The following is a 16,824-nucleotide window of genomic DNA, read 5'->3' as shown; positions in this document are numbered from 1 at the left end:
GTTACGTCATTGATAAAAATAAACTTTTATTTATATTCTTAAAATTTTGTTAATGTTGTTAGTTATATTATTAATAAATATGAACTTTTATAAGTTATATCAATAATTTTATCTTTATTTTTTTATTTTTTTTAATTTAATTTATTAATATACTATATTGATAAACATCGTATATTTTTTATTTAAATATTTAATAAATACTAAATTTGAAGTAAATAAAGGTAAATATTAACGATGATCATTGTATAATTTTTATTTACATACTCAACTAAGATTAAATATTAAATAAATATTAACAATAAACATTAATAATATTAATAATGTTAATGAATATGGATAAAATATAAAAAATATTTGTTAAATTACCATAGAAATATTAACATTATTAACAAATACTAACAAAAGAAACATTTTATAAATTAATTGTTCATAATTAATGTAAAAAATAATAATTTTTTATATCACATTATTTACCTTGATTTTTTAACTAATATTAATTGTTAACAAGGGAATTAAATAAATGAAAAAATTTTAAGTGAGTCAGTAAGATTGAAGCAAGAGGTATGAAGTTATGAATCAAAATTCTCTCATATTTTGATGCAGACTAAATAGTTCAATGAAGTAAAATTTTACACTTTTGCTTAAATAAATATATAAACTACACTGATTCAACCGTTCAATCCCGAGAGAGAATCCTGATCTATGAACTTATTATTCAAACATTTCTCTTCAAAATATAATTTATATATAAAAAACAAGTAGTAGTCAGTGAGTTATCATTAGCAGTACCCAGAGAGGGAAAAAATTATATTTGTTGTTCCCCTTTTGATACATTATTATACACTAAGTGGTCGCACCTTGTTGATTATTTGGGCACATGAGGTGTTCAGTGCACGAAGGCTAGCTCATATCTGTTTTACTAGTTTACTTTCTTCTACAATCGATTTTCTAGTGATAAAATTATTTTGATTCAATTTGCATAAATGTAATTATTTTTCTATAAATTGTATTTTTTGGGAATTATATTTCATAGAAATCATAATTTTTGTAAACATTATAAGTATATTTGGTATATTTAAAAGATTTTTAAAATCATTTTTATGAGCATAGTTAATATTTTTCATTTTAAAAAAGAATTTACATCACCACCTCTTATTTGAATTTCTTTTATTGAGAAATATAGTTATTTTTTAAGAATGTCAGTTTTGTAAGAATATTTATTTTTTTCAATCAAGCATTCTCAACTTTAAAATTTTGAAAAATTTAAAATAATTTTCCTAATAAACATTCTTTGGTCAATTTTTTTTATAAATTTAATCTAGTTTGTAAATACTAGGAAGAGAACGAAGCAAAAAATTGAGAAAAGATGATTATCTCAACTAATTTACATCAATGTGATTATTTTAATTATTTATTTACGTCACTACATTATATTAAGTATTTTACATTGAATTAAGAAAAATTCAACAATAATTGATAACTAATAAATATAGTGTGTAATATACGAAAATTTTATCAATGATTGTAATGGATATAACTTTTTTTTTTTTTAAACAATGGCTTTATATATTTAAACAACGAATAAAGATGAATTCAATTTATTGAGAAATAAACTGATATTCTAAAAGAATATAAATTCAAATTTTATTTTTAATATAAGAAATTTATTGATGAGTTATCTATAAAAATCTCTATAAATTATTAAAAGTTTTTAATTTGTAATGAATGTTTGAGATCAAGCTACCTTAATCTATAAACATCTCTATAAATTCTTTTGATGTATTGTTGTTACAAAATTAATTTATAAAAAGATTATCATCATATTAGACATTCATTTTTTTTTTTTACAGATTACTCCATTAGCTTATGTTTGAATTAAGAAAAAGAATAAAAATAAGATTAAGAAAAAGTAATTTTTAAAAAATAATATTTTTAATCTCTTTCTTTATTTTTTAAATAATCCGGTCTGAATCTGAAAGATCCCGTTAATTTGGGTGCATGCGCGTTCTGCAGAACCTTTCTTTTTCAAATTTTAGGGCTTAAGAAAGAGCGTTCGTCTAAAACTAAAACCCTCACATTTGCGTTGAGCTCGAGAGCCATGGCGAACGAAGACTTGAGCAATTGGACTGATCTGCTGCATTCTTCCACGAAGCTTCTCGAACAAGCTGCTCCTTCTGCTCAGTTCCCTCCACTTCAGGTTCTCTTCCTTCTTCTCAAACCAACTCACTTCGCTTCGTTTCTCAATCTAATACCACTCAAACCAATGCCATCGAATCAACTTGTTCCTTTTAATTTGCCTAACAAACACACACTACATTTTCTACGAACTAATCTTTCGCTGTTTATTTTAGTTTCTCTGAAAAATTTTGCGAAGCAATAGAAATTTCCTAGAGTTTAGATTTGTATTAATTTTTTCTTTGAAAGACAGAGTCCAGTACGATTTCGCGTTCGATTCCAGCATTCCACTTTAAGTGTTGTTTCAGTTGGTTACTGGAATACCGAAACGCTACACATCGAAACTGTGGTTGTACATGCATAAAATTCAGTTGGAGGATAAGTATAAGTGTATTTTGATTTTGAACTAAGGGTAGCTTCGATTTGACCTAGTAAATGGATAAGCATTGTTTCCTGTCAGTGAGAATTGTGACTGCTTGAAAGATAAGGAATATTTATTGATTATATATACATTTTGGGATCTCTGGTTTTGAATTCACTTTCTTATGTTGTTCAGAGGAACTTAGATCAACTGGAAGCGTTGTCCAAGAAGCTTAAATCCAAGACCATAAGGACTGAAGCACCTTCTCAGTCTATTGCTGCTACGAGGTAATCTTTGGTTGTGATTGTTTTGTTGCAATTTTTTTTCTATTGATTTCTGAATTTTTCAATCACTTAGAAGTTAGAAATTATAACATATCTTGAATTATCTTATGGCTAGTCTGTTAGAAAAATTCATATTTTTTAGACATGATTTATTTGCACCATTTTCTTGAAGGAGAAAATGCATTATAACACAGTCAATTATTTTGATAAATTTTTGTATTTCCATGGACAGGCTCCTTGCTCGTGAAGGGATAAATGCGGAGCAGCTTGCAAGGGATCTGAAGTCATTTGAATTGAAGGTACTACTAAATATCAACTTTTGAATCTTTTTTACATTTAACATTTTTGCTTTGCTTGTCATTAAGCATTCCAATTTTAGATTGCTGTGTAGCTATTTTATGCATCTTTTCTGCACAGCCATAGTTATCTCACTTTAGAGTTGCTTGTTTTCCTGATATAATTAGTTCTGTAGCAAAACTAATTTTCCCTTCGAAGTACATAACGTTTGTTTTTTCTGTGGTTCTCCCTATTACTTAATTTATGTGGCTTCTATATTACTGATGCCATACTTCTTGTCTTTTCTATCTGCCCTTTGAAGACTACTTTTGAGGATGTTTTTCCTGTTGAGGCAACAAGTGTTGAAGAGTATCTACAGCAGGTATTTTTCATTTTTAAATTTCCTGTTATTCATGGATTTACTATACTATCACATTTAAGTAATAATTAGACATTGAAATGATTCAATTTGGATTTGAGTTTGCTTGCATTTTTTTCCCTTCAATGTTCACAAAACCAGTGAGAAATATTTATTCCTATATATTCAAACACAGTGTTCGAAGTCTGTTGTTTGAATTCTTTCATTGCATTTTGTTAGAGTTAAAGTGCTATCTTTGTAGATGAAAATTATTATTTGTTTTCATTTTTATGTTATTTTTACTTTTCACAGGTGAGCATGGTATTGTAGCATGATTGTTTTATCTGAATGCTGTTTCTTTCTGCTGCCCCCTTTGTCCTATAAGCAAAACTATTCAGTGATTGTATGTGAAGTTCTGTTCTTTGTCATGGAAAACAAATAAAATTTTCTTACTCCATACATCTAGTCTTTTTTTTAATTGGAGTTGTGACAATATTGTGTACTGTGTTTTCCCCTCAGGTTCATGAAATGGCAATGGTCTCTGCTGTCCAGGAAGCTCAGAAGGATAATCTCAGGAGTTTCAATGATTATATGATGAAAGTTTTAGAGGTTAGTGTAAGCGTGTCTTTCATGATTTAATGCTTTATTATGGTTTTTTTACACTTGTAATTTAGGGTTTGGTTTCTTTATATATCTTACTGGAGATATTTTTTTGTAATAGACATTGGTTAAGATATATTCATAAAATTACCAAAATAAGAACCCTTGGTCTAGTATTGGTAAAGCATTATTTTGCACACTTGATGTTTCCTTGCATTGCTGAAAAAAAAATCATTATAGATTTGTACTATATTGTTATATTTGCTTTCTTTCATGTTTAAGTTGTAGTTAAATGCCTTGAATAAAAAAATGTGTTTAGATTTTTTTATGGCTTTTAGGACAAGGTTATGACAAAGGGATTGTAGAGATTTATTGTATTGATAATATTGTTTATCTTTGCCATGTTTTACTTTTGTGTCATTGTTTATGAGGACATCTCCTTTCGTGGTGGAGTTAACCTACTTTATAATCCTTATTAATTCTTTCTATAAGTTTTTCTCGTTTTCTATTTAAAATGAAGATGAATAGAAAACAAAAAGAAAATGAAAAATAGGTCTGTTTAACACATGTAACTTAATGATTTTGTCTAATCTTAACAATTAGAACTAGGTCCACTGATCTGATTAACATCCACCAATCAAAGCATCCCTTTTGGCTGATTGCTTTTCTACTAAACTTGCTTAGGCAATCTGTGGAACTTCACATATTAAATATAGTCAGAGAAGTGAGTAAATATTTTTATTACATATTTGTAATTTTATAAATGGGATGAGCATTCAATATATTGTGTGGCTCAGCCTCCTTAATGCTCGGTAGAATTTACTTATTGACAGGAGGATTGGCAAAAAGAAAAGCGTGATTTCCTTCAGAGTTTAAGTCGAATTTCAACATTACCTAGGACAAACATGATTGCTAATGGCAATGTGGGTTCTCGCCCAGGTCAGATTGCGTGTGTATCTTCTAGTCCACAAGTCTCTTCTGGTATGCCTAGCATGGAGATTGTTCCTCTGACTAGCAGACCTGTTGTGGAGAAAAAGGCATCAATCTATGCTGAGGTAGTGAAAAATCTGAATAAAGCGAGGGAGTCTGGGCTACCGTTTAAAGTATGTCCTCTTCTTACTCCATCTCCCTTAAATTTAAAGTGTGATTTGAGATTTTTTAATTAGATTGAAATGTTTGTGGCCGGTGTTGCCTGTTTAAAAGTCATGCCTTTTTTGATCAACTTATTTATTGGCATGAAACTGATGCTTTGAAATTTTAATCTAATATCATGTCCATTCTTCATTTTTGGATATACAATGGTACATTATATGTTTTGAGATGTTTTCTGCATTGTTCCTGTATGCTCTTGTAGTATTTACCTTTATATTTGCATGCTTGTTAGTATGTTGGTTTTCATTAATTTTTTCCTATGGTTCTTAGCCTGCTGCAGCTTTCAAGGGTGCATATGAAAATTTGGGCATTGATGCTAGTGGTGGAAAATCGGTAACAATGCGAAAGATATGGCACCTTGTTCAGGTTGTTCTTGTAATTGTATGCTGTTATTCTCTTAGACAAAACTGAAGAAAAACTTTTGCATGCAACTTATTGTTCCACTGGAAAATTAAATATTTTATTTATTTTCATATAACTTAGCTCATTAAAACAGATGCTAATGGACGAGGATTCAGCCCTGCAACATGTTTCAAAAAAGATGATGTTGATTATTGGTGCAAGACGCCACCTTGAATGGGGACATGAGAAATACATCATGGATACCATACAAAGTCATCCTGCACAAGTAATTTGTTATTCAGGAATTCAATACTACTCCAACTAATGTTGTCTGCAGATGATTTTTCTAGTACTTATTGTAACTTTTTTTTCCCTGTGGATTGATAATTCTACCTTTATTTGACTCCCTGTGTTTGCATGCTATTATCCTTTTGTTGGGAATTTTTTTTTTTTTAAATTTTGGGAAAAACTTTGTCATGCTTTCTGAAATATTGTCCTTCCTCCTGAGTTTTCTTTATTAATATAGGACAGAAAACACACATGAAATTGCATTATTATTGTCAATGGTTATGTTACAAAAAAACTTTATATTTATTTATGTTGATAATCCTCATTTGGACTTCTTATGCGTGCCATGTCATACTTTTGAGAAATGGGGAACTACTTTGCAATCTTATCTCAATTTTTTTATGCTGCTTGTTCTTTATTTATATAAGATATCATGCATAAATCCGTATTCTTAATTTTTGCTTGCTTTCTTATCTAATGGCAGGCTGCTCTTGGTGGTGGTGTTGGGAATTTGCAAAGAATCCGTGCCTTTCTTCGGGTTTGTCTCAGTTTGAAAAATTATTTCTTATAAATAATACCATGCATTTAATTTTTTTTTTTTATATAAAGTTCTGATTTTAGTTGTTACTGTATAGATTCGGTTGAGGGATTATGGGGTACTAGATTTTGATGCTGGTGATGCCCGACGGCAGCCTCCTGTTGACACCACATGGCAGCAGGTCTCAGATACTTCATCTTATTATAAAATTAGTTATGCTAAGTTATTTGTTGCATTTCATGTTTTTTTCATTTGGTTTCAATTGGTTCATTGATATATCTAATTCCTTTTTGTTTCTTGAAATTATTAATATTGATGATGACCTAAGCTTGCACTTTTTTTTTGTGACAGATATATTTTTGCTTGAGGTCTGGTTATTATGAGGAAGCAAGAAATGTCGCCCTATCTTCACGTGCTTCACATCAGTTTTCTCCTCTGGTATATCATGTGGTCACTACTAATTTTTTTTAGTAATTTATGTTGTAATCATTCTTAATATTTTACTTGTTTCTGACAGCTCACAGAGTGGATTAATACTGGAGGGATGGTGCCAGAAGAGATTGCAGCTGCTGCATCAGATGAATGTGAAAGAATGTTGAGAACTGGTGACCGGGTAGGTCGAGCTGCATATGACAAGAAAAAGTTACTTCTGTATGCCATCATATCAGGTTCTAGAAGACATATTGATCGCCTGCTTAGGGATCAACCAACTCTGTTTAGTACAATAGAGGATTTCTTGTGGTTCAAATTGTCAGCCGTTCGGGATTGCCCTAGTGGACCTTCATCCATTGTTCTAAGTGATGGTCTCATTCCATACAGTTTAGATGATTTGCAAATTTACCTGAATAAATTTGAGCCATCATACTATACTAAAAATGGAAAAGATCCTCTGGTATATCCCTATGTCTTGCTTTTAAGCATTCAATTGCTTCCTGCTGTATTATACTTGTCTAAGGAAGCAGGAGACGAAGGATATAACATTGATGCTGCCCACCTATCAATTGTACTAGCTGATCATGGGGTCCTTTCTGAAGGTGCTGGTTCTGGGCAGAAATTGGGAGTGATGGATGCTTATGCAGAAGTGTCCACGATTATTAGGCAGTATGGATCTATGTATTTGCGTCTTGGTGATCTCCAAATGGCACTAGAATATTATGCACAAGCTGCTGCAGCAGTGGGTGGTGGGCGGTTGTCGTGGACTGGCAGAGGTAATGTTGATCAGCAAAGGCAGAGAAATTTGATGCTGAAGCAGCTTCTAACTGAACTATTGTTAAGGGATGGGGGCATATATCTTTTACTTGGTGTGAGGGGTGCTGGAGATGAAGGTGAATTGGGACGTTTTGTGACTGATCCAAAAGCAAGGCAACAATTTTTAATAGAAGCTGCATGCCAGTGTCAGGAGGCTGGGATGTATGACAAAGTAATTTCTTTCTTTCTTATATTACTGTTATATCTTAGGGGAAAAGCAGGAAGGCCCTTATCTGCATTAACAAATTATAACATGACCTGGCTGTTAGGCATTGCATTATCTTGCAGACTATAATCAGGCTCTTGAGGTAGCTAGAGTGGGGAAGCACTTAATTCTGATTTTTAGATCTCACTGACCTCACTGACCTCACTTCCTTTTTCTGGAACAAAACTAAATCATTATTTAAACTTTAAAGCATTCAGGAATTTTGTTCACTCGCATCTATTTTCAAATTTAATATCTTTGATTACTTATAAGTTGTAACTAATATTCACATTCTTATGTTTCTTGTCTTGTATCTTCACTCTGAGCTTTATCTTACCAATAATACTATCCATACTTCTTTTTCCATCATTCATTTTTTCATTGCCTCTCTTTTTCCCTTAGTTCACATTCTCTGTAGTGGATTATTGAATTTTCATCTAAACGTACTATTGCTTTTGCTGATATTGGATGTTTCTGGTTCAGTCTATAGAAATTCAGAAGAGAGTGGGTTCCTTCTCAATGGCACTGGATACCATCAACAAATGCCTCTCTGAAGCTATTTGTGCTCTTTTCCGTGGAAGATTAGATGGCGAGAGCCGGACTGCTGGCCTAATCCATTCTGGCAATGAAATTTTGGAGACATACACTTATTACCCAGATGTCAGGTGATATTCAAGCTCTTACCTTATGTCATTGTTTTATGCATGACCATGTTTGGCTTTGAGATATTAATATTCTTCTATTTCTACTTATAACCGGCATATATGAACCATAGAGGCATGCTTAGAATTGAGATGCAGGATCAGATCAACTGATTCCACGGGTTTAGTCTTTGTTAGGCATTCTATTTTCTTTCTCTTTGCTGTAGACACCCCCCACCTGCCCAAAAAAATAAATAAAGACCTATACAATATTTTATTAGTAGCATAATTTCATGGATTTGTAAGTGATTTTTTTTTTCTTCATTTGCAATTAATATTCATTGAGGTCTTCCTTGTGTAGTATTCTTAAGAAGTCAGCCTAGGGAATATTCCTAGATGCCTTACTATTGTTTGAGTTGCTGCAGCTTGGATTGATTTTAGAAGTTGAAGATGCTGCATTTTAATGAATTTAAGACCCCAGTAATTTGGATTTTGACTTTTCAATCAGAATTGCGATGATGAATGGTGTCAATTATAAAAATAAGGACCGCTTTTCTTTCTCAGTAACATATTGGGATTCCATCCCTTAGTGAAATGAAGGATTGAATTCTTTTTGCAGTCTTCAAGAGAGAGAGCATGTTTTTGAGCAGCAAACTGTGTTAAGACAACTTGAGTCTATATTGTCAATTCACAAATTGGCAAGACTGGGGCATCATGTCAATGCATTAAGGGAGGTTGCCAAACTTCAATTTCTTCCTCTAGACCCTCGAGCCCCTGATATTGCTGTTGATGTGTTTGAAAGTTTATCTCCTCATGTTCAAGCATGTATTCCAGATCTTCTGAAGGCTGCTCTCACTTGTCTGGACAATGTGCCAGACTCTGATGGATCGATTCGTGCCTTGAGGGCTAAGGTATTATCTTGTGGATTCTGTTGTATGGTTGGGCTATGTCCTTGCTTTATTTGCTTCTGTTGAAGTACCATAATTCACTTAATGCTTTTCAAAAGTGGTGTGTTGGGTGCACGTAATGAGCTTAATGCCTGCCGTATAGTCTGGTAAACTCTGGTCAAATTGAAAATATAACCCATCTCTTGAAGCTTTCTTAGGAGTTTGTCTTAATCTGTTAAATACAAATCTATGTTCATTATTTTATGTGACCACTACTTTTAATATCTATCCTCTGCCCTTGCATCATTTTGCTGTAGTTAATACTCATTTTTTCTTTTTTCTGATTTTATATAAAATATAAAGTATACGTCATAGATATCAAATTAATTCAATACTTGTACCAGAAAGGAAGACGACACGGAAGATTCAGTTGATTTTGTACAAAATCTGGACTTTACTAGAATGAAAAGAGATTGAAGTAGGGATTACTTTCAGTTAATTAAATTGTTATCGAAATATTCATTTACTCACTTTTTGACGGAGGGTAAATGATGGTTTGGGCATGGTTGCCTTATACCAGCAATTTATGGAGCTTTCTTGACAGCAGTAAAGCCTCTTAGTTATCATCTGTTGTAGCTTCAAAATAATGCTCAGTTGATTATGTCAAGCATTTGTGGGTTATTCCTTATCTTACATTTGGTGTCTGATGGCATGATTAATATGCTATTTGATATTTAATTTAATAATGTGTTCTTGTTTAATAATGGTTAAATCTTTTTCTTTGTGCAGATTGCGAGTTTTATTGCGAATAATTTAAAGAGGAATTGGCCTCGTGATTTGTATGAGAGAGTTGCGCAGAGGTTGTGAAAGTAAATATGCGATGGATAAAGGGGTCTCAGTAGTGTAACATATGTAAAGTAGTCTCACACTTTGGTAGTCATATGCCATGGAGATATATTGGGAGGAAGAAATACACATGTTATGAGTTTTTTCATAACTCTTTTCTCCTGTTATAACTATTGGTAATATATCGTTCACAGGCTTGGTTAATAAGGAACGTTTACTTTGCGCCGCTTCCATTTTTGTTTAAAAATCCAGTAAATAGCACGCTGTTTTTCAACTTTTTCGTTATATTCGTGGGATTAACATGCCCTTGTGCTGAAATACTCTAGTAGCATAAGAAATAAATATTTGTTTGAATTGGTTTATTTTGTATTTGGAACGTTATAGTTAAAATCTTAGTTATTGGAAAAACAGATTTTTTTATCTCAGTAATTATCGAGCCCGAAATGTATTTAGTTGCTGATCCAAACTGCGTAGCTCTGTCCCGGCTCCTCCAATTTGTCATTTCATTTGAAAGCCTGATTACATCTAGTTGACTTTATTTTCTTGATTACCCACTGCATACCATTCATCAAGAACAGTTTTTCTAAAGAGATTAATGTTTTTTATTAGAAAATATTACATTTAATATAATTAATGTATTTGATTTTATAATTCTTTAAAAAATATTATATATAGATTCATATTGTCTGCGTTTAAGTATATATTAGAAGAGTTGTATTTTGTTTAAGAGGAAGGAAATGTGAATGCTTATGCGATATTTACACATGTTTGAGATTTTAAGATAAAAAAGGAGGAATTTATAAATTGTTCAAAATTTTTTTAATTTTGTATTTTTAATCTTATTTAGGGAATTTTGTATTGACTCCTTTTCTTTATCTTTGAAATTATTTTTTTCCCTCTAAACTTTTAAACAAAACTTAAGAATTGAACCTGATGAAGGGTATTATGAACCTTCTGTAAATGTGTTTGTGCAGCCGTTACAACTAATACCTTCTGCAGATATGTTCGTATAGCCTTTACAACTTAAGAGATATATGGGACATTACCTATTTACTCTTTCCATGGAAGCATAATCCATGGCAAAAATAGTATGAATGGGTTATTGCAGCAGCAATACGGAAGCATTATTATGACTATGAAAGACGTAACAAGAGCAACGTAACGTGCGGATATTGCTCTTGCCGTTGGTAACTAAAATCTTGAACTTTTTTTGGGGTGCGATACGTGCATAACCAAAGTCAAGTCATTAGTCGAAAGAGTAATGCGAATATATTTTTTTGGTGTATCGAGTATTGTTAATATATACTCGATTTCAACATACAAAACTTTTAACAGTTGGTTAGATGAATCTCTCAAGTATATTAATTAGAATTCGATTATTGATCGCATGTATGAAAAATGTTATGCTGAGAAGAGAGAAAAGAACGAAAAAAATAAATAAAATTGAAGTTTAGATGATTAATTCATTATGGGACTGATGCTCTACAGTTTTGTTCTCAGAAGCCTCAAGCTTAAAGAAGAGAGATTCTCTGACAATTCTGAACCTTCCTCCGAAAGAAGTTAAAACGGTTGGAAATGGACATTTAAAAGAGTCAACATGTTTTGCCGAAGTTAAAAAGTTTTCACATAAAAAACTAAGGCAATTAGGGATTCTAGCAAGCATAACTACTTTGGTTTTTGGACTAAATTACACAAATGATCCAGTATCTACTCTTGCTTATCCAATACAATTACAGTTAGCAAACCCAATCTTTCTTCTGCAAACTCCACTTGAGGGGGTTGTCTCTCTCTCTCTCTCAACCATAATCCAAGGTGAGTGTTTTCTCTTTCATTTCCTCTAGAGATAGTTGAGCCAAAATAAAGAACAAAAAGAAAATTATCCTCGCTTGGCAGGCAACGGTTTGATTCCGATGATAAGACCAACTTGGGTGAAGTATTTGTATTTACTTACTTTGTCTAATTTTCTTTTGTTCTATGTATTTGATGTAAGTTTCATTCAATTGTTCTTTAAGTAAATGATCTAACTAAACTCTTAATGAATTAATGTCTAAATTTTAAAATAAACATATAATTTCAAAACATTATAATAAAGTTCAATACAATAGCAATAAAAGGAAGAATCCATTAAGTACGTGAAACTAGAACTCTTTAACTAGGCATTTTAAAAGCGTTAAATAAACTAGGCTAATCTTAATGTGGTGAGCTAGTCTCACCTCTTGTTACATAAATATTAATAACACATTCTTTTAAATATATTTTTCAACACACTTATTGCGATGGATTTTTTTTTCAAGGAGTTAAAACAATTTTTTAAAAAGATTAATGTACAAAATAAGTGTTTTAACTTCTTGAAAAAATAAACTAATCACAGAGAGTGAATTGAAAAAATGTGTTTAAAGGAACATGTTGCAAGCATTATTGCCTCTTGTTATTGTGGTATTTAAGGAATTAATGTTGCATCATTGCTAGACACCATATTACAGTTGTCAGTGCCGTAGCTGCCCAAATTAGCATCAATTTCGTAGTGAAATATAAAAGGTTGGTGGAAGTAATCATATATGGTCACTGTGTTTGGTATCCAACCATCGACTCCGGTTCTGTATAAGAGCAGATAGCACAATGGACGCAAACATGGTCGGTATATCTCAAATTTATCTGTAGAACACTGGTTGAATTTTCCTGAATTTGGATCATCCAGTCTTGGAACATAAACCTGATTATCAACCAATACATTAATTAGTAGCAAATTAAGTCATTAACCATCAAGTATCAATTACCCACTTGGCAGTTTTTATTGGGTTGATTTTATGACTAATAACTTAATTAAAAGTGCAATAGAAAAAGATCCATGATTATGGTTGAAACTTGGTGATAGAGAAGAAACCTTATTGCCATAATCATCACCAAATATAAGGTTGATTTCATCTCTTGTATTGGTGGGAGAACTGCAACTTGTCTTTATGATGATCGTGTAAGTGCAGCAGCCAATACACTCATTCTGCGAGATGCATACCCCCTTTAATATAATTTCATATGCAAGAAATGCTATAACTTCAGTTGAAAATTGAAACCGAAGTACGTACCTTTTATTATCTATCTATCTATCTAAATATATATATATATATATATATACACACACACACACACACGCTTACTAATTTATAGGTAAAAAGGACCACTAGCTATCACAAATGGAAAGCTACCATGCCATAAGACTGTGAATGATTTTTAATATTTTGAATTAAAGGGGTATTAATTCTTATATTTGGAATATTTAAAAAATTAGACTATGGAGTAAAAAAAAATAAAATTTCTTACCTGTTGCTGGGTTTGGTTGAGCTTGAAAGATTTGTTGGGTTGAGACTGCATGGCAATTGGCGCTGCTAGTGAGAATGCAGCGATGATACAAAATGTGAGGGTTGAAATCAGAGTTAGAGCATTCATTGTTGATTGCTGTGTTTAAAGAAAGAGAAGGAAGAGTTAGCACCTCACTGATTTTGGATTACCAGGTTTTATTAACGCAGGGCCAAAGGCACATTTACGCTGCCGTTAGCTATTTCCAATGAAAATGGCTGATCAAATAATCAATTATGAATTAATTATGGAAAATATTTGTTATAAAAGATATTATTTATGCTAAACTTTTCAAACCGCTACATCTCACGTTAGGTTTGGATTCTTTTTTAATTTGACACTTGATTAAGTGAAATATAAAATAAGTTAATTAGTTAGCTACATAGAAAGAGTAAATGTCACGGGTTCCTATCAATTAATGCCCATCAGCGACTACAAAAAGTTTTCTTTGGTTCATTGATGGAGTGGTATAAACTATAAAGATTAAAGAATTTAAGTTGGCCTTCCTAGATTGTTAAACAAGAAGTTGGAAGCTATTTTTTGCTTAATACATAAAAAATGGGAATAAATTCTTAGGTTGCAAAAATCATAATGAATTGAATGATAATGACTGTAATTTACATATATTTTACAAGAAAATTTTATCACCATTTTGTAATTGGTTTATACAAGTAAATGTATCAATAAGATCATATATTTATTACATAAATAATTTTATTATACTATATCTTACACACTTCTTAAAATTATACTAGAAAATTGTATAAATAATTCTTTAATGTCACTTATAATAATTTATAATTATTGCTTAATTGAGTTGCTTAATTAAATGTTAATATATATATTTTTCTTTTTTGTCAAATTAAATGTTAATGTCTAAGTTAATGCATTAAAACGAATAGGCTTATAGAAGAACTAAAAGTTGAGGAATGTATCCTTTTGCTTTTCCTAAAGATCATTGACTCATTCTTGATTCGGTTCAATAGCTTTAAAACACAAAAAGACTTGATTATCACATTTTTTGGTTGAAGACACGCCTATTGATTCTGATTTAATTATGACCTGTTATTATTATTCTCAGCAATATTTTTTATATGTACAAACTAGCGTAAGGTCATTATTTAAAGTATTTTATTATTTTATAAAACGTTTTTCTATATTTTAGTATTAATGTAAACACACATATAGCAAACATATTAAATTTAAAACGTATTGAAATTTTATTAAACATATCTGACAATTTTAAAATATTAAGATAGTGTTGAGAACTTACATCTTAAGAAAATGAAAGGATTATTACTTTCAAACGAGAGTAATTTCATGAACCCCACCATGAAATCACGAGGGGGATTTTTTTTTTCGCAACATTGTAGATCTTCCGAAAGCTTAATGGCGTATGAAATAACCAAAGGTTGTGGAATGTAATCACCTTGCTACGCTGAAAGATCATTGACTCACTCATTTTAAATTCTAGACAGGAAAAATTCACATTTTTTAGTTCAAGACGTGCCTATAGTTGAGTTAGAATTTAGATCTTTTTAATATTGCTTCTCACTAATCTTTATAAACAGTTTTTATTTATTTTTCATTCTTTAGTCTCTTGATCTAGTCAAATATATCAACTCTTAAACTGAATTTTAAAATGCACTAAATTTTGATGCTCGAGAATATTGAAAAGTTATTTTTTGATTGTATAATAATATAATATCACCTATAATTTTATTAAATCTCAAAAAATATAAATAAAAATTGACTCTTTTTTTTTTTTATACTGAAGAAGGGAGCAACACGTCCAACACAGAAAAAAACTAAATTATAGTTCTAGAAAAATATTGTTAAATTCATAGGTTATAAAATATTATTAAGGAGAGGAAAATATTCAAATCTTACTTTTAGAGTAAGGAAATACATAGCTCTTCAAAACAACATATTTAATTATACATAAACCAACTCATTAAATTTAAAACATGAAATTAAAATCTTCTATCATTTTTATCAGACTAGGGTAAATGCGGGAAGATGGTCTCAACTCTTATTATAGTACAATAGTATTAAGGGAACTAAGGTTGTACTAAAACTAAACACCATGACAGTAGTCAAAGCCATAGCCATCATCGTCAGGAATATTAATGTTGTAGTAAAATGTAATAGGGTCGTATGCGTAGTCATATACGGTCACTGTCTCTGGTATCCAACCATCATCTCCAGTCCTGTATAGGTACAGATCACATATTTGGAAGGTACATGGTCCGTATATTTCATACGTATTCGTAGAGCACTGCCCGAACGTCCCTAAATTAGGACCATCAAGACTTGGAACATAAACCTGATTAATCATCATTTATCAACCAAGACATTAGCACCAAAGTCACAAAAACCATTAATAACTTACCCATTTTGCATTTTTTATTAGGTTGATTTCACTTGTGACATGTGAATATAATTTTTTAAGAGCAAGAGATACATCTGTATATTTATATGATTATGGTATAGTAGAGCCGGAACCTGATTGCCATAGGCGTCACCAAATAAAACACCGATGATTTCAGTAGTATACATATAAGAACTGCAGCTTGTCTTTATGGTGAGCGTGTAACTACAGCTACCACCCTCTTTCTGCAATTAATTAAGATATTGAATTTAGTTTCGGATGCAAGAAGATCTGGGAAAATGCTTCAGTTGAAATCTGAAAGTATAGCCCTTTGTTCTCTAATTTAGCTATATATATGTTCTTTTAGTTAATACAGTTAGTTCATATATATTATATAGTAACTAAACTTTGTAGGTAAAAGGGTCATCAATAATAATAAAAAAACTATCCTCTAATTTGGATAACATTATAAATAAAAATATTAATAAATTTTCTCTAATATGTATTTTTCAAATTTTAAAGAAGTTATTTATAAAAACTTTTAAAAGAATAAAGAAGCATACATTGATTTTAAGTTATGAAAAATGTTTGATTTATTTTATAATTTAATTTTAATTTTGTTAAGAATTTATTAAAAGAAATTATCTAAATTGAGCCTACAATACTCTTAGAACATTTTTCAAAAAAATAAAGGGAAATTTCTTACCTGCTGCTGGGTTTGGTTGAGCTTGAAAGATTCGATGGGTTTAGGCTTAGTGGCTGTTGGCATTGCATGTGAAAAGGCAGTGATGATGCAAAATGTGAAGATCAAAATCACAGTGAGAGCATTCATTGTTTTGTGCTTCAAGAAAGAGGAGGAACACCTTAATGGTTTTTTATTACCAGGCTTTATTACAGC

General features: G+C 31.1%; 3 protein-coding genes across 4 annotated transcripts; 1 reads left to right on the top strand and 2 right to left on the bottom strand.

Annotated features, from left to right (window-relative positions):
- The first annotated feature begins 2,007 nt into the window (after positions 1-2,007).
- Positions 2,008-10,601, top strand: LOC113853603 (nuclear pore complex protein NUP93A-like). Of its 2 annotated transcripts, none has more exons than XM_027484053.1 (15): positions 2,008-2,197; positions 2,732-2,823; positions 3,053-3,119; positions 3,419-3,478; positions 3,974-4,063; positions 4,888-5,157; positions 5,477-5,572; positions 5,703-5,834; positions 6,321-6,374; positions 6,472-6,555; positions 6,726-6,812; positions 6,892-7,794; positions 8,311-8,492; positions 9,088-9,379; positions 10,145-10,601. In XM_027484053.1, exons 1-15 carry the CDS (start codon positions 2,099-2,101, stop codon positions 10,220-10,222), a joined length of 2,586 nt encoding a protein of 861 aa, XP_027339854.1. In that variant the 5' UTR covers positions 2,008-2,098; the 3' UTR covers positions 10,223-10,601. The 2 variants fall into 2 exon arrangements, with proteins under 2 accessions (XP_027339854.1, XP_027339855.1); XM_027484054.1 differs by having other exon boundaries at positions 2,092-2,197; positions 2,429-2,823; positions 10,145-10,437.
- Positions 10,602-12,641: 2,040 nt separating this feature from the next.
- LOC113856028 (embryo-specific protein ATS3B-like) lies at positions 12,642-13,645 on the bottom strand. Its single transcript, XM_027487650.1, has 3 exons — positions 13,520-13,645; positions 13,086-13,199; positions 12,642-12,914 (listed from the first exon to the last, which is right to left on the bottom strand). The coding sequence occupies exons 1-3, from the start codon at positions 13,643-13,645 to the stop codon at positions 12,642-12,644; spliced, it is 513 nt and encodes a 170-aa protein (XP_027343451.1).
- A 1,987-nt stretch (positions 13,646-15,632) lies between these two features.
- Positions 15,633-16,758, bottom strand: LOC113856027 (embryo-specific protein ATS3B-like). Its single transcript, XM_027487649.1, has 3 exons — positions 16,633-16,758; positions 16,061-16,171; positions 15,633-15,881 (listed from the first exon to the last, which is right to left on the bottom strand). Exons 1-3 carry the CDS (start codon positions 16,756-16,758, stop codon positions 15,633-15,635), a joined length of 486 nt encoding a protein of 161 aa, XP_027343450.1.
- Positions 16,759-16,824: the final 66 nt, after the last annotated feature.

Source organism: Abrus precatorius, unplaced genomic scaffold, assembly GCF_003935025.1.
Source record: "Abrus precatorius isolate BTA unplaced genomic scaffold, Abrus_2018 Scaffold11, whole genome shotgun sequence".
Classification (NCBI taxonomy): Eukaryota; Viridiplantae; Streptophyta; class Magnoliopsida; order Fabales; family Fabaceae; genus Abrus; species Abrus precatorius.
Note: the sequence above shows the minus strand (reverse complement) of the source record. Positions and strands in the feature narration are given on the sequence as shown.